Genomic DNA, 26,377 nt, shown 5'->3' with positions numbered 1-26,377 from the left:
CAGGTGTAACAGGGAACAGCACTGGGGAGGTTGTGGGATGGGGAGAGGTTGAGAGAGAATAATGAGAAAGGGGAATGGATTAGGAGTTGTGAGCAGGTGGCAGTGGGGGAGAGTAGGAAGAAGGAAAAAGGCTGGTCAGTGAGTGTGAGGAGGGAACAGTACTGGGAGAATGCCCAGAGAGGGAGCTGTCCTTGGGGACTGGACGGGAGGGGCTAACAGGACTGAAGAGTGAGCAAGATGGGGCAGGTCTAGGAGTAAGACAGGAAGTGGGAAAGGGGATCATGATTGCAGGGAGTACTAAGAAGGGGAACAGGACTGGGGGAGTGACAAAATGGGGTACATGAGGCAAAAAGGGGGATCCAGGAATGGGAGATTGCCAAGAAAGGGCACAGGACAGGGCAGAGTGCCAGGACTGAAGAGGGGGCTGGAAGGTGTCGCTGCTCTGGGGAGAAGCTGAGAGGGGAACTGGACAAGTGAGAGTACACAAAGAGGAACAGGACTGAGAAGAGTGTACACAGAGAGGCAGGACTGGAGAGAGTCCTGAGATGGGGCACAAGAACAGGAGTGTGCCAAAGGGGTGAACAGGAGTGAGGGGAGTGCTGTGAAGGGGAACAGGACTGAGGGGAGTGTTGTGAAGGGGAACAGGACTGAGGGGAGTGCTGTAATGGGGAACAAGACTGAGGGGAGTGCTGTGAAGGGGAACAGGACTGAGGGGAGTGTTGTGAAGGGGAACAGGACTGAGGGGAGTGTTGTGAAGGGGAACAGGACTGAGGGGAGTGTTGTGAAGGGGAACAGGACTGAGGGGAGTGTTGTGAAGGGGAACAGGACTGAGGGGAGTGTTGTGAAGGGGAACAGGACTGAGGGGAGTGTTGTGAAGGGGAACAGGACTGAGGGGAGTGTTGTGAAGGGGAACAGGACTGAGGGGAGTGCAGTGATGGGGAACAGGACTGAGGGGAGTGTTGTGAAGGGGAACAGGACTGAGGGGAGTGCTGTGAAGGGGAACAGGACTGAGGGGAGTGCAGTGAAGGGGAACAGGACTGAGGGGAGTGCAGTGATGGGGAACAGGACTGAGGGGAGTGTTGTGAACGGGAACAGGACTGAGGGGAGTGTTGTGAACGGGAACAGGACTGAGGGGAGTGTTGTGAACGGGAACAGGACTGAGGGGAGTGTTGTGATGTGGAACAGGACTGAGGGGAGTGCTGTGATGTGGAACAGGACTGAGGGGAGTGCTGTGATGTGGAACAGGACTGAGGGGAGTGCTGTGATGGGCAACAGGACTGAGGGGAGTGCTGTGATGGGCAACAGGACTGAGGGGAGTGCTGTGATGGGGAACAGGACTGAGGGGAGTGCTGTGATGGGGAACAGGACTGAGGGGAGTGCAGTGATGGGTAACAGGACTGAGGGGAGCGCTGTGATGGGTAACAGGACTGAGGGTAGTGCTGTGATGGGTAACAGGACTGAGGGTAGTGCTGTGAAGGGGAACAGGACTGAGGGTAGTGCTGTAATGAGGAACAGGACTTGGGGGAGTGCTGTGATGTGGAAAAGGACTGAGGGGAGTGCTGTGAAGGGGAACAGGACTGAGGGGAGTGCTGTGATGAAGAACAGCAATGAGAGGTGTGCTGTGAGCAGGAACAGGACTGAAGGGAGTGCTGTGAAGAGGAACAAGACTGAGAGGAGTGCTGTGATGGTGAACTCGTCTGAAGGGAGTGCTGTGAAGGGGAAGAGGATGAGGGGAGTGCTGTGATGGGCAACAGGACTGAGGGGAGGGCTGTGATGAGGAACAGGGCTGAGGGGAGTGCTGTGATGAGGAACTGGAATGAGGGGAGTGCTGTGATGAGGAACAGGAATGAGGGGTGTGCTGTGAACAGGAACAGGACTGAAGGGAGTGCTTTGAAGGGGATCAGACTGAGGGGAGTGCTGTGATGGGCAACAGGACTGAGGGGAGTGCTGTGAAGGGGAACAGGACTGAGGAGAGTGCTGTGAAGGGGAACAGGACTGAGGAGAGTGCTGTGAAGGGGAACAGGACTGAGGGGAGTGCTGTGATGAGGAACAGGGCTGAGGGGAGCGCTGTGATGAGGAACAGGAATGAGGGGTGTGCTGTAAACAGGAACAGGACTGAAGGGAGTGCTTTGAAGGGGGTCAAGCCTGTGGGGAGTCCTATGATGGGCACCAGGACTGAGGGGGAGTGCTGTGAAGAGGAACAAGACTGAGGGGGGGAGCTGTGATGGTGAACTGGTCTGAGGGAGTGCTGTGAAGGGGAAGAGGACTGAGGGGAGTGCTGTGAAGGGGAAGAGGACTGAGGGGAGTGCTGTGAAGGGGAAGAGGATGAGGGGAATGCTGTAATGGGGAACAGGACTGAGGGGAGTGCTGTGAAGGGGAACAGGACTGAGGGGAGTGCTGTGAAGGGGAACAGGAGTTTGGAGAATGTGCACAAGAGAACAAGATTGGGGAGTGTGGTACGAGGGGGTAGAATGTGTAGACTGGGTGGAACGGTCCTTTATCAGGTAGCTGTGGAGCAGGACCATAAGACACAGAAATTATAGGAAAAGATTACAGCGTCATGCAACTGAAATTATACATTGAATAAACCTAGATCGTTGTTAAGTCTTCCATCTTTTAGAATGGGTTGCCGGTTTCGGTTCACTAAATGTAAAGCCCAGAACTACGTTTAAATCGCATTCTCGAGATAACAAGGTTTTATAAAAGAAAGTGACATCTTAGCTCAGATAATGCATTAAAGGTTTGAGATCAGAGTCTGTCTGTATCCCAGTTTTGAGTCTGACTGGTTCTATTTCCAAAGTGGTATTTATAAAATGTTACCTGGATTGACTGCCTGTACATTGTTCGTTTCTTGAACAAAATAGAATGTGTCTGCAAATAGAATTCTGCAAATGCAACGTCACCTTATAGACTAATGTGTGTTTGTGTGCATGAGAAAGGGAGAGAGAAAATGAGTGAGTGTCTGCGTGTGTGTGTGTGTGTGTGTGTGTGTGTGTGTATTTACACACGGATGAATGGACACTGCACAACAATCGCGAGACAAGAATGTTTTCTCCCAGTCAGGAAACACTTCAGCAGTCAGGGACATTCGGATCTCTGGGTGACTATACTCTAAGGCAGACTTCGGGATATGCAACAACGTAGAGTGTCCAAGCAGAGGCTGATAGCAAAGTTTGATACCCATGAGGATGGCCTCAACCTTGGGTTCATGTCACAGTTCTCTCTCTCTCTCTCACACACACACACACACCATACACACGATACCACATACAACTCTTACCTACTCATGCAGGCTCTCTCTCATACACATGCATACATTCCCCACACACTCACCCATGCATGTACCCTCTCACAGGCTTATATTCCATCACACACAAACAAAAACACTCGCAGTCACACTCACATGCGGACACTTTTGCTCACTCTCTCTTTCATGTACACATATCCATACATAAGTCCATGGGGTGCCTTTGTATTTACAGAATTATATTGGCAGATACATGCCAGAAAATTGGATAGCAAATGTTGTTCCCTTCAAGGGGAGAAGTGGAGATAACCCTGGTAATTATAGAAGTGAGCCTTATTTCGGTTATGGGTAAAGTGTTGGAAAGGGTTACAAGAGATGAGATAGGATTTATAAACATCTAGAAAGGAATGAGTTGATTAGGGATAGTCAACATGGTTTTGTGAAGGGTAGATTGTGCATCACAAACCTTATTTAGTTCTTTGAGATGGTGACCAAACAGGTGGATGAGGGTAAAGCGGTCGATGTGATGTATATGGATTTCAGTAAGGCGTTTGATAAGCTATTGCACAAAATACAGAGGCATGGGATTGAGGATGATTTAATGGTTTGGATCAGAAATTGGCTAGCTGAAAGAAGACAGAGGTTGGTGATTGATGTGAAATGTTCATCCTGGAGTTCAGTTACTAGTGGGGTACTGCAAGGGTCTGTTTTGGGGCCACTGCTGTTTGTTATTTCTATAAATGACCTGGATGAGGGCATTGAAGGATGGGTTAATAAATTTGCAGATGCACTTTGGTCGGCAGAGTTGTGGATAGTGCCGAAGGATGTTGCGGGTTACAAAGGGACATGGATAAGCTGCAGAGCTGGGCTGAGAAGTGGCAAATGGAGTTTAATGTGGAAAAGTGTGAAGGAGTAACAGGAATGCAGAGTACCGGGCTAATGGTAAGATTCTTGGTAGTGTAGATGAACAGAGTGATCTTGGTGTCCAGGTGCATAGATCCCTGAAAGTTGCCACCCAAGTTGATAGTACTGTTAAGAAGGCATGCAGTGTGTTAGCTTTTATTGGTCGAGGGAGTGAGTTTCAGAGCCATGAGATTATGTTGCAGGTGTACAAAACTCTGATGCAGCCGCGCGGAGTATTGCGTACAGTTCTGGTCACCACATTGTAGAAAGGATGTGGAAATGTTGGAAAGGGTTCAGAGGAGGTTTACTAGGATGTTGCCTGGTATGGAGGGAAGGTTTTATGAGGAAAGGCTGAGGGGCTTGAGGCTGTTTCTGTTAGAGAGGAGAAGGTTGAAAGTTGAGACATATAAGATAATCGGAGGGTTAGATAGGGTGGACAGTGAGTCTTTTTTCTAAGATGGAAATGGCTAGCACGAGGGGACATGGCTTTAAATTGAGGGATGATAGATATAGGACAGATGTCAGAGGTAGTTTCTTTACTCAGAGTAGTAGGGGCATGGAACAGCCTGCCTTCAACAGTAGTAGACTCACCAAGTTTAAGGACATTTAAATGGTCATTGGATAAACATATGGATGAGAATGGAATAGTGTAGGTTAGATGGGCTTCAGATTGGTTTCATAGGTCGGTGCAACATCGAGGGCCAAAGGGCCTATGCTGTGCTGTACTGTTCTATGTTCTATTCTCTTTCGCTCAAAAAACGTACAGCAGGCAGTAATTCTGTGATATTTTATAAATTCCACTTTGGAAATAGAACCAGTCTGACTCGAGGTTGGGACACAGACTCTAACCTCACACCTTTAATGCAGTGTCTGAGCTGAGATGTCACCTTTTCTTTATAAAACCTTAAGTTATCTCAAGAATGTGACTTTAAAGAAATTCTGGGATTTACATTTTAATGAACGAAAATCTGCAACCCATTCGAGAAGATGAAAGACTTAACAGCAATCTGGGTTTGTTCAATATATCGCATCAGTTGCATGACACTGTAATCTTTTGCTACAAATTCTGTGTCTTATTGTCCTACTCTACAACCACCTAATGAAGGAGCAGCGCCTCGAAACTGGCTGCTTCCAAATAAACTTTTTGGTCCACAAACCAGTGATGTGTGGTTTTGAACTTTACCCTACAGATATTGTCAGAGTTGCTGAGTTTCTCCAGCAATTTCAGTTTTCATTTCAAATCTCCAACATCCACAATTCTTTGCAGTGTTTCAGTGGGGCACATGACTGGGAGTGTGCAGACAGAGGGAAACAGGATTGGAAAGAGTCCTATGATATAGAACAGGACTAGGAGAGGGTTCTGTGAGGGGGAACAGGTTTGGGAAGAGGGAGACCAGGCGATGGAGCAAGACTGAGGAAAATGTCAAGTGGGGGGACTGGAGTGGGGTCAGTACCAAGAAAGGGATTCATGACTGGGGCAGATTTCCGAGAGGGTATCAGGAATGGGTGGACATGGGGAGAGGGCATGTAGTGAGGAACAGAATGTGGAGTGTGCAGGAGCCGGGGACAGAATTGTAAAGAGTGCTGAGATAGGCAACAAGATGAGAGCAGACTTTCAAGTGCTGTACTAAGAGGGTCACATGACTGTGGGAAGGATGCTGCGACTGGAATCAGGACTAGACCGAACATCAAGATGCAGAATAGGGTGACGGATTCTGTGAAAGGGTTTAGAATGAGCGGAGGGTGAGAATGGAGAAGGTAGGAAATGGGGAACAGAACTGTGGAAAGTGCCAAGGTGGGGAAGAGCACTAGGGGTGGGTCCCATGTGGAGAACATTACTGAAAAGTATGCTGAGAGGGGGTGTAGGAACAGGATGGGGGAGTGAGCTGAGAGAGGGAACAGGACTGGGGAGTGAGCTGAAAGAGGGAACAGGACTGGGGAGTGAGCTGGAAGTGGGGACAGGACTGAGTGAGGAGTGGGGTGGGGGGGGTGGGAAAGTGGAGTAGAAGATTTGCATGGGCTTGATTAAGAGGTTGTTTCCTCTGGTCTAGGGAATGTTGAACATGGGTGCACAATCTCAGGTGACCAACAATTTCAGACTGAGATGTGGACATCTTTCTTCACTCAGTTTTAAACTTTGTAATTCTCTACCCTGGAAGATTATTGACGCTCCATCAATGCATGTATCTAAAGCTGGAAAAGAGAGATTTGTTTACACTGTACCTTGTTTATAAAAAGTTGATGAGATTAGGAGTAGATGGAAAAGTGGACTTGCAGCTGAATGTTAGCTGTAATTTGTTGAATGGTGGAGTCAGCTTGATGGTCCAAGTGGTCTCCATCTGGTCCTATTTCTAAATCAGAAATGGAGTGAAGCCAAAGGACGTTTCGGTGGGAGGGTGAGTGATTATGCCTCAAAGTAGTAATATGAATATTTTCGTCCGTGTCCAGAAGTTTTCAGACTTCAATCCTTAAAGATTATTTTTATTGCAGCTGAAGCAAGGGTCTGGAAATGTTGGTCAGACCCCTCCTCAAATCCCAGCCAGCAGACCGATGGAAACTGAAGGAGAAATTCATTCAGAGACTCTCTCAACTGTAGCAGGATCTTGGAAGGTAACACTTTAATAAACACCATCTATTCTGCAAGGGAATTCTGGCTATTCGCCAACGTGTTCAAGGTGATAAAAGGTCCTGATCTCTGACCTTGAGGTACAGCAGTGACTGCTATCGTGCATAGATCACCAGAGTGTCATTTCTAAGTCATCAGTTCTTCACTGAGTGGGGAGGAGAGCACTGGTAGACTCACCATGTAGCTGAATGTCATCAGATAGCAGCCCATGGTTCCCATTACCATCCCATGTCACTTGGAATGCTTGTGGCAAAAGGAAGAAATAAACAATGAGGGTATGCATCTCTATGAGTGTATCCCCAGCCCTCCGTGTCCTCCCAAACTAACATACAAACATGCAAAATAGGAGCAGAAGTGGGCTAGTTGGCCCCTCAACTACTCCTCAACTCAATAAGATCATGGCTGAGCTGTTGTGTTTCAAACTCCATATTCCCATGTACCTCAATCACCTTGGATTCCATTGTCCAACAAGAATCCATCTGCCTCCAACATAAAAATACTCAATGACCCTGCTTTGCCACCTTCTGAGGTGGAGAGTTTCAAAGTGTCGGAACCTAAGGAGGTGATTCCCCACTGCTCTACCTTAAAAGGTTAAGCCCAAATTGTAAAAAGGATGTCCCTAGTTTTGGATTCACCCACAACAGGACACATCTTTTCACGTCCACCTTGTCAAGAATATTTAGGATATTACATATTTCAATATACCATCCCTTTTTTTTAAACAGTGGATTAAGCCCAACCTGCGCAGCATATCTGCATAAGATAAGACAAACCACTCATTGCCTGGTATCAGTATACTCTGAACTGCTTCCAATGAATTCACATCCTATTTTTAAATACTGAAACCAAAAGTGCACTCAGTATTTAAGATGGTCTCATCAATGTCCTGTATAATTGAATCGTAACATCCTTATTCTCATATTTAGTTCCTCTATTCATATAGAATTGCATCACATTAACCATCTTGACTACAAGCTGAACCTGCATGCTAACTTTCTGTGACTTATGCATGGAACATGGCGATCTCTGTGCAACTTGGAATTCCACGGTGGATCTCAGTTTAAGTAAAAGTCTACTTTTTCATTCTTCCTGCCAAAGTGAACAATTACTTTTTCACACATTTTACTTCTCCTGCCAGACTTTTGTTCAGTCACTCAGCTAATCTACATCCATCAGCATTTTCACAATGTACTTCTGAAGTTGACATTGTGAATTTAGCTACCATGCTTTCACTCCCCTCATCCAATCCATTGATTTAAAGTTGCAATAAGTTGAGGCTCAATCACAGATCCATGGGTGTCTTCAGTTGTCACTTTACAACAGGCAAGGATATATTGATGCACGCTCTTTCTTCTGCCAGCCAGCTAATCTATCCTTGCTCATACATTAGCCCCTTTACCATGACCTTTAATTTTCATGATGACATTTGAAGTGGTACCCTAAAATGACTCTAGAAACCCAAGTTCAGCACCTATTCAGTCTGCCCTTTAATAACCAGGACTTGCCTTTTACAGAAGCATGCTAACTCTTGGGTTTTTTGAAGTATCCAGCTATGACCTGATTAATTCTAACACCTTGCCTAAGAAAGCAGTCAAGCGAACTTGTCTACAGTTTCCTGTTTTCTGCTTCCTTCCATTCTTAAATAGAGCCATTACAATATGAAACAGACCATTCAGTCTATGCCGACCATGTTCCCGAACTAAACTTATCCCACTTACATGTGTTTGGCCCATATCCCTCCAAACCTTTCCTATCTGTGGATTATCCAAATGTCTTTTAAATATTGTGACTCCACCTGCATCCATTAGTTCCTCTGGCAGTTCATTGCACACTTGAACCACTCTCTGTGTAAAAAAGTTGCCCTTCATATCCTTTTAAACATTTTTTCCTGTCACCTTAAATGTATGCCCCCCCCTAGTTTTGAACTTCCCCACCGTAAGGAAAAAACCCTTGCTATTCACCTTATCTATCCCCCTCATGATTTTATAAACCTCTATAAGGTCACCCACTCAACCTCTAATGCTTCAGTGAAAAAAAATCCAGGCCTATTCAGCCTATTTTTAGAACTCAAGTTCTCCATTCCCGGTAAAATCCTGGTAATTGTTTTCTGAACCCACTCCAGTTTAATAATAACCTTCCTAAAGCAGCGCAATCAGAACTGCGTCTAAAAGCGGCCTCACAAGTGAACTGTACGATAGCGGGGTTATACTTCCTGTTTTAATGGAGCCTTTCTTGAATCTGGGTATTTTAGAAACCCTTCTATCTCCTTATCCACCACCATGTCTCACAAACTTGATTAAGTTTTTTTGAAGAAGTAAAGCAGAGGACTGATCAGGGCAGAACGGTGGATGTGATCTATATGGACTTCAGTAAAGTGTTCAACAAGGTTCCCCACGGGAGACTGGTTAGCAAGGTTAGATCTCATGGAATACAGGCAAAGCTAGCCATTTGGATATAAAACTGGAAGACAGACGGGGGTGATGGAGGGTTGTTTTTCAGACTGGAGGCCTGTGACCAGCAGTGTGCCACAAGGATTGGTGCTGGGTCCACTGCTTTTTGTCATTGATATAAATCATTTGAATGTGAGCATGAGAGGTATAGTTAGTAAGTTTGCAGATGATACCAAAATTGGAGGTGCACAGCAAAGAAGGTTACCTCAGATTACAATGGGATCTTGATTAGATGGGCCAATGGGCTAAGGAGTGACAATGGAGTGTAATTTAAATAAATGCGAGGTGTTGCCTTTTGGAAAGGCAAATCAGAGCAGGACTTATACACTTAATAGCAGAGTCCTGGGGAGTGTTGCTGAGCAAAGAGACCTTGGAGTGCAGATTCATAGTTCCTTGAAAATGGAGTCGCAGGTAGATAGGATAGTGAAGAAAGCATTTGGTATGCTTTCCTTTATTGGTCAGAGCATTGAGTGGAGGAGTTGGGAGGTCATGTTGCGGCTGTACAAAACATTCGTTAGGCCACTTTTGAAATATTGTGCGCAATTCTGGTCTCCTTCCTATTGGAAGGATGTTGTGAAACTTGAAAGGGTTCAGAAAAGATTTACACGACTGTTGCCAGGGTGGAGGATTTGAGCTACAGGGAGAGGCTGAACAGGCTGGACCTGTTTTCCCTGGAGCATCGGAGGCTGAGGGGTGACATTATAGAGGTTTATAAAATCCTGAGAGGCGTGGATACGGTAAATAGACAAGGTCTTTTCCTGGGGGTCAGGGAGTCCAGGACTAGAGGGCATAGGTTTAGGGTGTGAGGGGAAAAATTTAAAAGCGACCTAAGGAGCAATGTTTTCACACACAGGGTGGTACATGTATGGAATGAGCTGCCAGAGGATGTGGTGGAGGCTGGTACAGTTACAATATTTAAATGACATAGAACATTATAGCGCAATACTGTCCCTTCAGCCCTCGATGTTGCACCAATCTGTGGAACCAATCTGAAGCCCTTGTAACCTACACTATACCAATATCATCCATATGTTTATCCAATGACCATTTAAATATCCTTAAAGTTGATGAGTCTACTATTGTTGCAGATTGGGTGTTCCACACCCCTACTACTCTCTGAGTAAATAAACTACCTCTGACATCTGTCCTATAGCTATCACCCCTCAATTTAAATATCCAAAATTGTGTTATAAAACATTTGGATGGGTATATGAATAGGAAGGATTTTGAGGGCTATGGGCCAAGTGCTGGCTAGTGGGACTAGATTAGGTTAGGATATCTGGTTGGCTAGTGGGACTAGTTGGACCAATGACCAATGCTGTTCATCTCTATGACTCCATAATTCTCTACTATTCAAAGATATGTCTATCTGGACCAGGAGACTAAGGAACTCACAGCTCCATCCATTTGCTCAGTATCCTTCCTTAGTGATTGTAATTTCATCAAGTTCCTCTGTCCCTCCCACCCCTGTTTTGCAGCTATTCCTGGAATGTTTTTGAATTCTTTTCGGTGAAGACAGAAGCAAAAAATTTGATATTTTGATATTCCCTGCCTGGGGGTTGTCTTTCCCCCACACCCCCACTGCAGTTTCACTTCTGGTCATAATCTTTTGGACAAACATGGTGTTTAAATGTGCTTTATTCTGCCAAAGACTAATGACAGTATTGGATAGAGAGTGACTGATGTAATCAGAGACTGATGTGTAAGAACCAATTATGCCCTTATGTTACCAGCTATCTCCCACACTCAGAAGTAACAGGGCCTGTATGTTTTGAAAATGTGATATCAAAGTTCCCTGCTGCTGTCATTTGCACCTGGTTCCTGGTTTTGCGCCAATTCAAATGCAAATACAGTAGTGCCCCTGCTTCCCCTCACCCCCGCCCCATACCCCTTTCCAAGACCTACCACAGAAGCCTAAAATTGTGAATAGTAGTGAATCCATTCATTTAAATGGGAAATGTACCTCCCTGGCAGACCCCTGATTCTGGAATGTGTTTGGATAACCTAAACCCTGTATCCAGGTAATCCCTGATGAGGAGGGTGGGGGTTGTATTGTTCATTACCAAAGGACAGCAATGTAAACCTCCACATTTGAGATACCCCAATATAAGGTGTTGGAACAAAGCTCTGCTCAAACACATTGGTTATGAAAAGTCTGTAGTATCAACTTTCCAGAAAAAAATGAAGTAAAATTGAATTATTTCCTAATTTTGGTGCCTTCTAACACCATTATTCTTATCAAATCAGGACTCCTCACTTGCTGATTCCGTGATAATAAAGGTTCACTACGAATACACTCTGGCTACAAGGGTGAAGACTGGAATATCCTACAGTGAATTTGTGAACATCTTCAAATCCAAACTGGGCCGGCAGTCAGGACAGATACAATTAAGGTGCAAATGTGAAGATTACAACATGTTTACTGTTATAATTCTAACACTCTCTTTAGCCGTCACTATGAGAAGAGCTTGTGTGTTAGTAATTTCACTAGAGTAATAATCTAGAAGTCCAAGCTAATGCTCTGGGAACTGTTAAGAAGATCCACTGGGAAAGTGCACTGATTCTCAAGCCTCATGTGTGGTCACAGTAAAACTTGATGACTTAATCAAAGTTACCCAAGTTATCTGTCTGATGGAATCAATTTAACTGAAGACACTGACCGACCTTGTACTCAACAAGAACTATTGTTTATTAGAAACAAGTAAATTCTATCACAAACAAATAACTATTCCAAATAGCTATTAGCTATCGACAATGGGTCTACTAGTTCAAACTCTAAACACCTTCTTTAAAACTCCTACGCTCATACAGGCAGACATAGATAAACAAAATAATATTGGTTTTATGGATCAAGGGGAAAAAAAAGTCTGGAAAACAAAATGGCACCAGCCCACAGAGTTCATTGAGATATTCCTTTTGGCTTGCTATGTCTCCTAAATTCTTTTACAAGGAGCCACTGGCCGATTGGAACATGAACCACAGATTCTCTTAGTTAGTGCTTAAATGCAGCAGTTTCCAAAAACTGATGGTAGAAATTAACTGGCTTCCTGTGGATGTCAGGTATTTTTACTGCAGAGAGAGAGAGAATTTTATCTTCTAGCAGTCCAGTGGCTTTTCCCTCTATATTTTATATCCACAAGTTATTCCGCTCTTCAGGAACCAGAGTTGCTGCAGGCTGATGGCTTTTGGCATTTGTAACTGCTTGCACCTGCACAAATCAACTATCAAATTGCTACTCTTGGCCTACTAAATCCTGGCAGATCACCCCCTTTCACCCTGCCATCTATAAACATCTTTCCCCACTGCTTGAACAAAGCAGCAGTGTAAGCATTCCGCACAATGAATTTCAGTGATTTGTTTACAAAAGTGCAGGTATTCTTGCCACAATCCTTAGCTGAAAACTGTTGTTTTTCCATTTAATTTATAATCAAAGACACAGATAATGAAATGATACAATCTTAAAGGTCACTAATTCAAGTCTCACACTGGCAGCTCATGGTATTTAACTTCCATTAATAAATCTTAAATTGAACAGAACCAGAACTAGAGAGAAGAATTCTGGAAGAAGTCAACTCACTGACCACAACTGACAAAAGGTTCGCAGATGTCTATGGTGTCATAACTGGGGGAAATTATAGATGCCTATTTAGTGAGCAACACAACTGAGTTGGGAGTGGACAACTTGAGGGAAAACTGCAGTTACAAATTGCCTAAAGGCTACTCTCGGAAAACAGAGAGACTCTTGTGGAGGCAGGCTGGTAGGCAGATGAGAAAGGTAATTGTAGTGGGTGATTCAATAGTTTGAGATGTGGACATTTTAGTTTGTACAGAAATCATGAGTCCCATTTGGTCTGTTGCTTCCTGGGTGCCAGTGTTCGGGACATAATGGAATGGCGGGATAAACTTAGAATTCTTCAGTATAGATGGAGGCCGTTCAACCACCATGTCTGTACCAGTTACCAAAAGAACAACCTAAGCGGTCCCATTCTCCAACCCTAAATCTGTAGCCCTCTAAATTTATCACTCAAAATATATCCAGCTCACATTTGAAACCTCCTATGGAATCTCCTTTGAAGTCTATCCAGGGCTTTAACAAAGATTCATTAAATAAGGTACCCAGTGCAAACACGATACTCTGAAGTTGGCATGACGAATGACTTTTAGAGGTGGAGCATCATTTCCTTGCTTTTATGATCCATGCATCTATTTATAAATCCTAGAATCCTATAACCCTTCTTAATAACTGTTTTGACTTGTCTGGCCACCTTCAGAGAATCATGCACTTGAATCCAAGGTCTCCTTCCTCCTGTGCTCTCTCTCAAAATTGTACCGTTAAGCTTTTATTGTCTCCTTGTTTCTTCTACCAGAATGTTTTGCCTCCTATTTCTCTGCATTGAAATTCATGTGCCAGGTGCCAGCCCATTTTGGCCAACTTGTCATTGTCCCTCTGAAGTCCCTCAGCATCAGCCTCACAATTCGTTATTCACCATGGCTTTGCATCAACTGCAAGTTTAAAGAATTTGCCCTCAACACCCATCTCCAAATTTTTTACATAAATCAGAAAAAGCAAGGGTTTCAACATTGATTCCTGGGAATATCAGTTTCAGCTCATCTCCAGACTGAGAATTGCCCATCTATATCAACCCTCAGTAACCTACTTCAAATCCATCATGTAAACTTCTCGAAACTGATGAAGGGCGCTTTTCCTGCTCCTCGGATGCTGCCTGACCTGCTGTGCTTTTCCAGCACCACTCTAATCTAGACTCTGATTTCCAGCACCTGCAGTCCTCACTTTTGCCTTGTCGAAAGGGAGGGTGAGTAACCATGTGGGAACCAACAATATAGGAAAGGGGCAGCTTGGAGGACTTAGAGTTGTAATCTCAGAAGTACTACCTGTGCCACTGCGTTCACCATTTAAAGGGTTGTACAGCACAGAAGCAGACCCCTTCAGACCAAATGGACCATGCTGACCTGGTTTCCTAAACTGAACCAGTCCCATTTGCCTGTGTTTGGCCCATATCTTTCTAAACCTTTCCTATCCATGTACCTGTTTCAAATGTTGTAGTGTACTTGCCTCCACCAATTCTGCTTTCAGCTTATATATGCGCACCACTGTCAGTGTGAAAAGATTACCCCTCAGGTTCCGTATAAATCTTTCCCCTCTCATCCTTAAAACTGTGTAATTGCTTTTGGATTTCCCTACTCTAGTTAAGAAATCTTGGCTATTCATCTTGTCTATGCCCGTCATGAGTTTATAAATCTCTATAAAGTCACCCCTCAGCCTCCTATATTCTAGGGAAAAACAATCCCAGTCTATTCAGCCTCTCCTTATAACTCGAATCTTCCAGTCTTGGTCTCATCCTTGTAAGTCTTTATTGCAATCTTTCCAGTTTAATAACATCCTTCCTATGGCAGGGTGACCAGAATTGTGCACAATACTTTAAATGTGTCTTACCAGTGTTTTATACAGCTCTAACATGATATCCCAGCGACTGTACTCGATGTTCTGACTGATAAAGGCAAGCATGTTCTGTTCACTTGTTATGCCACTTTCAAGGAACTATATACCTGATCTCTGTTCGACAACCCTCCCCAGGGCCTTATCATTAACTATGTAATTCAAAAATGAGATTTAAAAAGTCCAGAGGCAGTATATTCCTGTCAATGTGAAGGGCAGAGTTGGTAGGTGTAGGGAATGCTGGATGACTACAGAAATTGAGGCTCTGTTCAAGAGAAAGAAAGAGGTTATAAGCAGCTAAATAATGAGTCTCTCAAGGAGTATAAGGGCAGGAAGAGTATATTTGAGGGAAATCAGGAGGGCAAAAAGGGGAAATATGGCAGCTTCAGTAGGTAGGATGAAGGGAATACATTAAGGGCAAAAGAGTAACTCGGGAGAGAATAGGGCTCCCCGAAGAACAACAAGGCCATCTATGTGTGGAACTGCAGGAGATGGCTAAGATAATAAATGAGTATTTCATGTCAGTGTTTATTATTGGAGAAGGACATGAAGACAACTTGGAGAAATAAACAGTGATATCTTGAAAAATGTCCAATTTACAGAGGAGGTGGTGCTGGATGTTTTAAAACATGTAAAGATGGGTAAATTCCTGACTCTTGATCAGGTGTATTCGATTGGAATTAGAATATTATTTATTTTCATGTGTATTCAATACAGGAGTAGAGTGAAAAGTTTACAGTGTTGCCCCAGTGGCACCATCTTAGGTACAAAGTACAGACCTTAGATACAAAATACAGGGAAATACAGAAATAAAGAGAAAAAGAAAAAAGATACATTACTTACAGTTGTCCATAGTATAAGTTAGAAAAATGGGAATAAAGTTAAAAAGATGAGCAGCGCTAAAATGTGTTGCTGGTTAAAGCACAGCAGGTTAGGCAGCATCCAAGGAACAGGAAATTTGACGTTTCGGGCCAGAGCCCTTCATCAGAAATATATAAAAAGATGAGCAGTACAGTATTTCAATCGATCAGGGCAAGCAGCATCCACAGTGTCTGCCTGGGCTCTCAATTCGCAGACTGCAGTCTAACAACTGGCCCACATCACTCAGGCCTCCAGCCCTCTGGCCGTGCCCACATCACTCAGGCCTCCAGCCCTCTGACCGTGCCCACATCACTCAGGCCTCCAGCCCTCTGGCCGTGCCCACATCACTCAGGCCTCCAGCCCTCTGGCCGTGCCCACATCACTCAGGCCTCCAGCCCTCTGGCCGTGCCCACATCACTCAAGCCTCCAGCCCTCTGGCTGCGCCTTCATCATTCAGGGCTGCAGCCCTCTGGCCGAGCCCACGTCACTCAGGCCTCCAGCCCTCTGGCCGTGCGCACATCAGAGTTGAAAAATGTGGTGCTGGAAAAACACAGCAGGCCAGGCAGCATCCGAGGAGCAGGAGAATCAACGTTTCGGGCATGCCCTTCTTCAGGAATGAGGCGGATGTGCCAAGCGGGCTGAGATAAAAGGTACGGGAGAGGGAATTTGAGGAGGGGCACTGGAAATACGATAGGTGGAAGAATGTGAGGGTGATGGGCAGGAGAGGGGGTGGGGGCGGAGAGGTCGGGAAGAAGATTGCAGGTCAAGAGGGTGGTGCTGAATCCGGGGTTTGGGACTGAGATAAGATGCTTCTCCCACCTTATCTCAGCCCCAACCCCCGGATTCAGCACCACCCTCTTGACCTGCAATCTTCTTCCCGACCTCTCCGCCCCCACCCCCTCTCCTGCCCATCACCCTCACCCCCACCTCCTTCCACTGCCCAGCTCCCCTCCCCCAAATTCCCTCCCCCCTACCCTTTATCTCAGTCTGCTTGGCACACCAGCCTCATTCCTGAAGAAGGGCTTATGCCCGAAACATCGGTTCTCCTGCTCCTCAGATGCTGCCTGGCCTGCTGTGTTTTTCCAGCACCACATTGTTCAACTCTGGTCTCTAGCATCTCCAGTCCTCACTTTCTCCATGCCCACATCACTCAGGCCCACACAGCCCTCTGGCCGTGCCCACATCACTCAGGCCTCTAACCCTCTGGTCATGCCCACGTTACTCAGGCCTCCAGCCCTTTGGCCGTGCCCATGTCACTCAGGCCCACACAGTCTCTGGCCGTGCTCACATCACTCAGGCCACACACTGACCTCTGGCCCTGCCCACATCACTCAGGCTCACACAGTCTCTGGTCGTGCCCACATCACTCAGGCCCACGCAGCCCTCTGGCCGTGCCCATGTCACTCAGGCCCACACAGCCCTCTGGCCATGCCCACATCACTCAGGCCACACAGTGCCCTCTGGCCATGCCCACATCACTCAGGCCCACACAGCCCTCTGGCCGTGGCCACGTCACTCAGGCCTCTAGCCCTCTGGCCATGCCCACGTCACTCAGGCCTCTAGCCCTCTGGTCATGCCCACGTCACTCAGGCCTCCACAGCCCTCTGGCCTTGCCCACATCACTCAGGCCTACACAGTCTCTGGCCATGCCCACATCACTCAGGCCACACACAGCCCTATGGCCGTGCCCACATCACTCAGGCCCACACAGTCTCTGGTTGTGCCTACATCACTCAGGCACACACAGCCCTATGGCTGTGCCCACATCACTCAGGCCCCACACAGCCCTCTGGCCATGTCCACATCACTCAGGCCCCCACAGTCCTGGGACATCAATGTTTACAATTTTATGATTGGATGAAGGGGTAATTTGGGATGGGAAATAAATCCTGACATAGTGAGTGAAACCCAAAATAAGTACATTTCCTTTTTGCTGCTCACTGTCTATAGCTGTCTTCCTATCTCTCCCCAATCAAAGTTAATCCTCCACCCTTGGGCGACTGTGTGGAGTTTGCACATTCCCCCTGTGTCTGTGTAGGTTTCCTCCCACAGTCCAAAGATGTGTAGGTTAAGTGGATTGGCCATGCTAAAATGCCCATGGTGTCCAAAAATGTGTAGGTTAGTTGGACAAAGTTAAAAAAAATCACACAATACTAGATTATACACCAGCAGGTTTATTTGGAAGCACTTGCTTTCAGAGCACTGCTTCTTCATCAGGAGATTGTGGAGTTAGTTAGGTTCACTATGGGAAATGCAGGGTTACAAGGATAGGGTAAGGTTTTTGTGAGTTTGGGCTCGGTGTGGACTTGATGGGCCAAATTGCCTGCTTCCACACTGTAGGGACTCTATGATTCATAATCGTGCCCTCTAATTCATGAGTTAATTTTTAACCTTTACTTTGTCCCCTCCACTCCCTTTATTAATCTCTCTGTAAACCTAACTCCTGAGTCAAGCTGCCTGTAAACCCTCAAATTCTCTCACAGTTACAAAGCGAAGGAGAAACAGGAATTGGTGGAGATCAGAGGAGATGAAGATTTAGCCAAAGTGTGGAATCAGATTGTTGACGGACGCCTCACTCTCTGGTGCAAGGTAAGAATGTGGAGCTTCGTTAGAAACAGATGCAAGTTTGCAGGCACAGATAAAATTCCAGCTGGGTTTAGCACCATGCAACATTACAATGCTCACGTATTCACCCTAGAGTATTTATATACATTTCTGCATACACAGATTCAATGTAGTATATACATGGATTCACACAGTATGCATGTTATCACTGCAGAATACACACATTCAAATTGTGATGTGTTTACATTCACACTTTGGAAAAGAAATCTTTGTGCCTCAGCATTCCCCAGCTCAGACTAAAGCTTCAGAGTGCTCTTACTTGAGTTGCATTGTATAGATGTCCCAGGGTTCTCACACGTCAGCACAAATGCTCAAGCTCATACATATATGCTGTGGTGTCTATGCATATTGCAACATGCATGTTTACTCACTCTGGTGTTTTTGCTGTAACCTGGCCTTTTTTCAGCGCAAGGACCCTTTGTGTGGGCGTAAAGTGCTCTACCAAACTCAGGCCCTCTATGATTATAACGGACATGGTGCAGAAGATGTGGAGTTCAACGAGGGTGATATCGTCGATGTTCTGTCTGAGGGTACGATCTTTCTCCAGGCTGTCTGGATTAGATTCACTTACTGTATCAATGAAATACCATATCAGTAATGCTCCCTCTTTTGGTCTCTCTCTGAAACTGTGTTCCTTTCTCTGACTCTCTGCCTCTCTCTATATTTTGTGGCAGGACATATTAGGAATGTGATTAGCGAATTACATGGGATCTTGAACTTCATGAATAGAGGCATTCAGTTCAAAAGAAGGGAAAGTATGCTGAATTGCTTTTAAACAGTAGGTCAGTAACAGCTAAGACTAATGACCAGCACACATTGGAAAGGATGTGAAGATCGTTCAAAATGTGCAGGGGAGATTTACTAGAATGCTTTTAGGGATGAAGGATTTCAGTCGTAGGATGAAGGGCTTTTACCCTAAACGTCGATTTTACTGCTCCTTGGATGCTGCCAGAACTGCTGTGCTTTTCCAGCACCACTCTAATCTAAACTCTGGTTTCCAGCATCTGCAGTCATTGTTTTTACCTATTTCAGTCATAGGTTCAACTGAGAGAAAGTGAAGTCAGTCATCCAGTGTGGAAACAGACCCTTTGGTCTAACCAATCCACATTACTCATGTTCCCAAATTAAAATGGTCCCACCTGCTTGCATTGACTCATATCCCTCCAAACCTTTCCTATTCATGAACTTATCCAAACGTCTTTTAAATGTTGTAATTGTACCTGTATCCACCACTTTCTCTGGCAATTCATTTCTACGCAAGAACCCTCTGTGTGAAAAAAATTGCCGCTCATGTCCTTTTTAAATCTTTCTCCTCTCACCTTACAAACATGCCCACTAGTCTTGAACTCTCCTCACCTGACGGAAAAGCTCCTTGTCATTCACCTTGTCTATGCCCTTCATGATTTTATAAACCTTTATAAGGTCGCCATACAATCTCCTACGCACCAGTGAAAAATGTCCCAGTCTGTTCAGGCTATTTCTGTATCTCAAACTCCATGTTCTGTTTGAAGCAAAGGAGATCAAGGGGAAATTTGATTAAAGCAATTTGATGAGCTTTTATCAAGTATACTATTGTGGACCAGGCAAGATCCCTCAAAGCATTTCAAGAAAGTAGTCCAGATCCTAACTATGCTAGTTGTCTTAAGCAAGTGTAACATGGATATTCCAGGAGAGATGCAGCTGGTCAAACCACTCAGTTTTAAACAAAACAGCATTTATTTACACAATTACCAAATAAAACACAAACAAAAGAGAACAGAATACAGAATAACAATCTATCTGAAAACCCATCAGATCATCCAAACTTAATGTTGCTGTTCCAATACTTGCAACAATTCCCTTGGCACAAAAGGTAAAATCAAACACAGGGTCTTACAGGAGAGCAGTCAGAGAGAGGGAGGGTCTGCCTGGACCTGCTCCCATGGGTCCATCAGCTTCACAACTGCCTGACTGCTTTCAGTGAATAGCCAGACAGCCAAAAACCAAACCAAACCAGAGAAAAGCTGAGCTGGGCGAACCATACACTACCCTTTCATTGTATAAGTGTGTTTTTTTAAACTTAAAAGCCTTTTTCCCAAGGCAGTATCTGTTAGTTATAATCAAATTGGTTCTAAACTGGATCCAACTTAGACTTTTGGAGTCTGTCTTTTATCATCCCCCTACCCTATCCCTGTATCCCTGCATTTCCCCTGGCTAATCCACATTCTCTGCACATTCCTGGACACTATGGGCAATTTCGCATGGGCAATCCACCTCACCTGCACATATTTAGACTGTGGGAGGAACCGGAGCATCTGGAGGAAACCCACACAGACACGGGGAGAATGTGCAAACTCCACACAGACAGTCACCAGAGGCGGGAGTTGAACCCCAGTTCCTGCTGCTGTGAGGCAGCAGTGCTAATTTCTGAACCACTGTGCCACCCTTGTTGATTGAAGAATGTTGCTAGCAAATGCTGAAAGCTCCAAGATATGTCCTATTACCGCAATCCAGAGGCTGTTTTAAATAACAGCAGTATAGATCCATGAATCTATGGATTTGGGCAGAACGGTGGCACAGTGGTTAGCACTGCTGCCTCACAGCGCCAGAGACTCGGGTTCAATTCCTGACTCAGGCGACTGACTTTGTGGATTTTGCACATTCTCCCTGTGTCTGTGTGGGTTTCCTCCCACAGTCCAAAGATGTGCAGAGCAGGTGAATTGACCATGTTAAATTGCTTGTAGTGTTAGGTAAGGGGTAAATGTAGGGGTATGGGTGGGTTGCGCTTCGGCGGGTCGGTGTGGACTTGTTGGGCTGAAGGGCCTGTTTCCACACTGTAAGTTATCTAATGAAGGGTTCCCAGGTATTTTTGCTCAGCAATCAAAGCAATCCCATCTTATCTTTCTCAAATCTGCTGGGCACTGCTTTTCAAAAATCACTATTCACCTCCACCACCGTCCACGCTTTGACCCCCCCTCCTCACGCCCTGACCTCCCCTCCTCACGCCCTGACCCCCCCTCCTCACGCCCTGACCCCCCCCTCCTCACACCCTGACACTTCCTCACACCCTGACCTCCCTCCCACACTCTGACGTCCCTCCCACACCTGACCCCCCACACCTTGACCCTTTCTCACGCCCTGACGTCCCTCCCACGCCCTGACGTCCCTCCCACATCCTGACGTCCCTCCCACATCCTGACATCCCCTCACACCCTGATGTCCCTCCCACAACTTGGCCCCTCCTCACACGCTGACGTCATCCTCACATCGTGACATCCCTCCCACACCCTGACACCACACCTTGACCCCTCCTCATATCCTGATGTCCCTGCCACACCTTGATGTCCCCCTCACGCCCTGACGTCCCCCCCCAACACCCTCACGTCCCCCCCACACCCTGACGCCCCCCCCAACACCCTGACGTCACCCCCCCAACACCCTGACGTCCCCCCCCACACCCTGACGTCTCCTCGCCCCACCTTGACATCCACCCCCACTCCCTGACGTTCCCCTCCCCACACCCTGACGTCCCCTCCCCACACCCTGACGTCCCCTCCCCACGCCCTGACGTCCCCTCTCCACGCCCTGACGTCCCCTCCCCATGCCCTGACTTTCCTCCCCCCCCAGACATCCTGACCTCCACTCCCCCTCACCCCCCACGCCCTGACGTCCCCCCACGCCCTGCCATCCCCCGCCACACCCTGCCATCCCCCGCCACACCCTGACGTCCACCCCATACCCTGACGCCCCCCCCCACACATCCTGACCTCCACTCCCCCTCACCCCTTATGCCCTGACGTCCCCCCCATGCCATGACGCCCCCCCACACCCTGACGTCCCCCCCACACTCTCTGACCTCCCCCTCACCCCTCACGCCCTGACGTCCCCCCCACACCCCGATGTCCCCCCTCACAACCTGACCTCCACACCCTGACCTCCCCCTCAACCCCCCACGCCCTGACGTCCCCCCCATGCCCTGACGTCCCCCCGCCACGCCCTGACGTTCCCCCCACACCTTGACTCCCCCCCACGACTCCCCCCGCACACCATGACGCCCCCCCCACACAGTGACGCCTGCACCCCCCACGTCCTGACCCCCCCACGTCCTGACCTCCCCCCCCACACCCTGACCTCCCCCCCCCAACACCCTGACCCCCCCCCCCCCCCCACACCCTGGTAACCCCGTTACTCCCTGAGCTCCACTCTTATTCCCTGAGACTCCCCCCACTCCATAAGCCACCCTTCACCCTGTCACTCCCTCATAACCCTCCTTACTTCATGATATCCCCTCAGTTCATGAGCTGCCCCCTCACTCCCATCTCAGTCCCTGGCCTCCCCATCTCACACCCTGAACCCCTCTACTCCCTGACACTCTTTTTCCCCCCCCCCCAGTTGCCCCCTGTCCCTCTGCCCCCCCATCTATCTCTTCTCCCCCCATCTCTGTCTCCTCCCTCCCTCTCACTCCCTCCTCCTCACTGCCTCTCTCTCTCTTCCCCATCTCCCCGCATTCCTCTACATCTTCACCCTATCCCCTCCCTCCCTCTTTATCTGTTTCTCTCTTTTCTTTCCCCCTCATTCTCTTCTCTCCCTGTCTCCCTTGTGCAATCATATTGTTTTCCGTTTTGTTCACAGTGAATGAGGAGTGGCTGGAAGGACATTCCAATGGGATCATTGGCATCTTTCCCCGGTGTTTTGTCAGACCGAGAGCTTCAGCCGTGGCTGAAACCAGAAAGATTGACCACTGTGAAGATTCTGTTCATGTGCAGGCTGGGGAATAGAGAAGAAGTAGTGAAGTCAGAATCTCTCAAGTAGTGATTCAGCATTTCCAAGGGTGTCCCTAAAGCGTGGGTGGGATCCGGGCTCGATCTAAGGACTTGGTGGGAGAAATTATCTTTAGAGGGTGCCTGGAAGATGAGTCTTGTCTGTCTCTGGTATTAAAGAGGATTTCTATTTGTCTCTATTCATATTTATTGTTGTTTAAAAGTGAAGATGAATCATAATTCATCATCCTGCATGGGACAATGTCTGTCAGTCTGAGTCCTGTTGTATGAGGTAATGGCAATCATGTCTGAGATCCCCTACACAGCAGGATGGCCATCAGTTTTGTACCAAAGAATCTAATTTATCCCAGCCATATGATTACTTGACCTCCTTGGATGGATTGTTCGAGCACCTCTATATTACTATGCGTTTCTTGTCTAGTTTTCACTTCATACAGATTCTTATCTCTGCTTTGAGCAATATCTTGGGATTATTAGGTCCCTCTGTAAAGTTCCCTCTCTTGTATTTTAGATTTCCGACCACAAAGTGAAACGATACATATTGTCAGTTACTTACCAGTGCGTGGTGCCATTGCTGACTTCCTCCAATGCATGCCTTAACCGATACAAAGAATCGTAGAATGATACAACAAAACTTCTGCTACTTCTAAACATTTCACTTGCCCACCTTTCTTCCATAACCAATTTTCCTTTTGGGTTTTTTAAAAATTCAGATTCTGGGCTGTAATGAAGCTTCCACTGCCCTTTCAGTCAGTGCATTCCAGATCACAGCGCACTCCTTATATCATTTGAGGCTCCTAAAGCATGATATTACTTTAAAATTTCATTTTCATAGTTTGTTAACTCTCATCCACCATGTCGTTTACTCGTTTCACCAGTTAGTGTCCTATTGACGTTTGTGATCAGCCTCCTGATTATTTGAGTCATTTTCAATCATCTGTAAACTATGAAACTGAGCCTTATATGTCCACCCGATTATTGGTATAAATCGACAGAGCAGTGCTCCCAGTACCGATCTTTGAGGAGTGTATCACTGTGTTTTTCTCAAGTCATTATGTTTCCAGGCTGTCAGCTGATTTGGTATACATGTCGCCATATACAAGCAATCGTTATCCTACGTCTCATGTGATACAGTGATGATGTAATGCACATTTTACTTAAAGTTTACTAAATTTGTGCTTTGTGACGTAATAAGCACTCACCATCTATAACATTCTTGCAATGGCAGAAATGTGTAGTATTGAGATCCAATGTATCAATCCATCAAACCACCGTTGACAGCATTTTCACATCAATTTTTCTGTTTTTCCTACAAGCTGTGGCCACACATCTAGCTTTCTTTAAATTATCTTTATCAACCCTCTCTGATCCTACTTATCCTAAGTTCCAGAAGAAACCTATCATATGCCTACTGAGATCACAGTTACACTACAGCGTTCCTTATAGGCTCATCCTACATGTTCATGAGATGTTATCTCTGCATCTGTTTTGCACCGTGTCTACAAACATTTAATCCCTCCACCACCAATGCTCAATACTATCTACAAGCTGCACTGCAGAAATTCACCAAGGATCCTTGTCTCTTTACCCGATCCATGCCCCTCATAATTTTATAAATCCCCTCAGCCTCTGACCTTCCATGAAAAACAGCCCCAGCCTGTTCAGCCTCTCATCCTAACTCAAATCCTCCAACGCTGGCAATATCCTTGTAAATCTCTTCTGAACCCTTTCAAATTTCACAACATATTTCCAATAAGGGGCAGACCAGAATTGCACGCAAGATTCCAACAGTGGTTAACCAATGTCCTGTACAGCCGCAACAGGATCTCCCAACTCCTGTACTCAATACTCTGACCAATAACGGAAAACATACTAAATGCCTTCTTCACTATCCTATTACCTGCACTCCAAGGTCTCTTTATTCAACAACACTCCCTAGGACCTTACCATTAGATGTATAAGTCCTGCTCTGATTTGTCTTTCCAATATGCAGCACCTCACATTTATCTAAATTAAACTCCAGCTGTCACTCCTCAGCCCATTGTCCCATCTGATCAATATCCCATTGTATTCTGAGGTAACGTTCTTCTCTGTCTACTACACCTCCAATTTTGGTGTTATCTTCAAACTTACTAACTATACCTCCTATGTTCACATTCGAATGATTTATATTAATGACAAAAAGCAATTGAGCCAGCACCAATCCTGGTCTGAATGGTCACAGGCCTCCAGTCTGAAAGTCCATTCTCCACCACCATCCTCTGTTGTACCTTCAAGCCAGTTCTGTATCCAAATAGCGAGTTCTCCCTGTATTCCGTGAGATCTAAACTTACTAACCAGTCTCCCATGGGGAACCTTGTCGAGTGCCTTACTAAAATCAATATCGATCACGTCCACCGCTCAGCCCTCATCAATCCTCTTTGTTACTTCTTCAGAAAACTCAATCAAGTTCATGAGACATGATTTCCCATGTACAAAACCATGTAGACTATCCCTAATCACACTGTAAGTCTAATCTAATCCATCTAATCTAATCTAATCAGTCCTTGCCTTTCTAAGTACATGTAAATCACCAGTCTAAAATCATCAAGCTTTTCCTTGCCACTTTTCTTAAATAGTGGAACCATGTTTGCCAACTTCCAGTCTTCCAGCACCCCACCTGTGACTATTGATGATGCAAGTATCTCAGCAATGGACCCAGCAGTCACTTCCCTAGCTTCCCAGAGAGTTCTAGGGTACAGCTGCTCAGGCCCTGGAGATTTATCCACTTATTTGTGTTTCAAGACTTCTAGCACTTCCTCCTCTGTAATGTGTGCATTTTTCAAGATGTCACCATCTATTTCTTCACATTCTATATCCTCCATGTCCTTTTCCATGTAAACACTGATGCAAAATACTTGTTTATTATCTCCCCCGTCTCCTGTGATTCCACACATAGGCTGCCTTGCTTATCATTGATTCCTGATGAAGAGCTTCTGCTTGAAATATCAATTCTCCTGCTCCTTGGATGCCACCTGGCCAGCTTTTCCAGCACCACATGGTCTCATCTACATTGGGGATATAGGACGCCAACTTGCAGAACATTTTAGAAAGCATCTCTGGGACGCACACAAAACAATCCCAGCGCCTGTGGGCAAACACTTCAACTCCCCCTCCCACTCCGCCAAGGATGCACAAGTCTTGGACTTCCTTCTCCGTCAAACTCTAGCCACCCAACACCTGGAGGAAGAATGTCTTATTTTCCGCCTTGGGACCCTCCAACCACACAGGATCAATGCTGATTTCACCAGTTTCCTTCTTTCCCCTCCCCGACCTTATCCCAGATCCAACCCTCCAACTTGGGACCACTCTCTTAATCTGTCCTACCTGTCTAATTTCCTTCCCACCTATCCGCTCCACCCTCGACTCCCATCAATCACCATCATGCTCCACCTTCGTCTACCTATC

The 26,377-nt window shown here is 46.2% G+C and overlaps 1 protein-coding gene across 1 annotated transcript in view; it reads left to right on the top strand.

The window, feature by feature from the left end:
* The window catches only part of LOC132825752 (NADPH oxidase activator 1-like), an 81,518-nt gene extending 58,409 nt beyond the window's left edge, over nt 1–23,109 (top strand). The window contains exons 10-14 of the mRNA XM_060841202.1: nt 6,641–6,760; nt 11,474–11,619; nt 18,029–18,134; nt 18,577–18,700; nt 22,782–23,109. Coding sequence (XP_060697185.1) covers nt 6,641–6,760; nt 11,474–11,619; nt 18,029–18,134; nt 18,577–18,700; nt 22,782–22,927 — 642 coding nt within the window. The 3' untranslated portion in view covers nt 22,928–23,109. The remainder of the gene's footprint in view (nt 1–6,640; nt 6,761–11,473; nt 11,620–18,028; nt 18,135–18,576; nt 18,701–22,781) is intronic.
* The last annotated feature ends 3,268 nt before the right edge of the window (nt 23,110–26,377 follow it).

The sequence above is a fragment of the Hemiscyllium ocellatum genome, chromosome 21 (genome assembly GCF_020745735.1).
Source record: "Hemiscyllium ocellatum isolate sHemOce1 chromosome 21, sHemOce1.pat.X.cur, whole genome shotgun sequence".
Taxonomy (NCBI): domain Eukaryota; kingdom Metazoa; phylum Chordata; class Chondrichthyes; order Orectolobiformes; family Hemiscylliidae; genus Hemiscyllium; species Hemiscyllium ocellatum.
The sequence above is the reverse complement of the archived record's forward strand: the minus strand, read 5'-3'. Positions and strand labels throughout refer to the sequence as shown.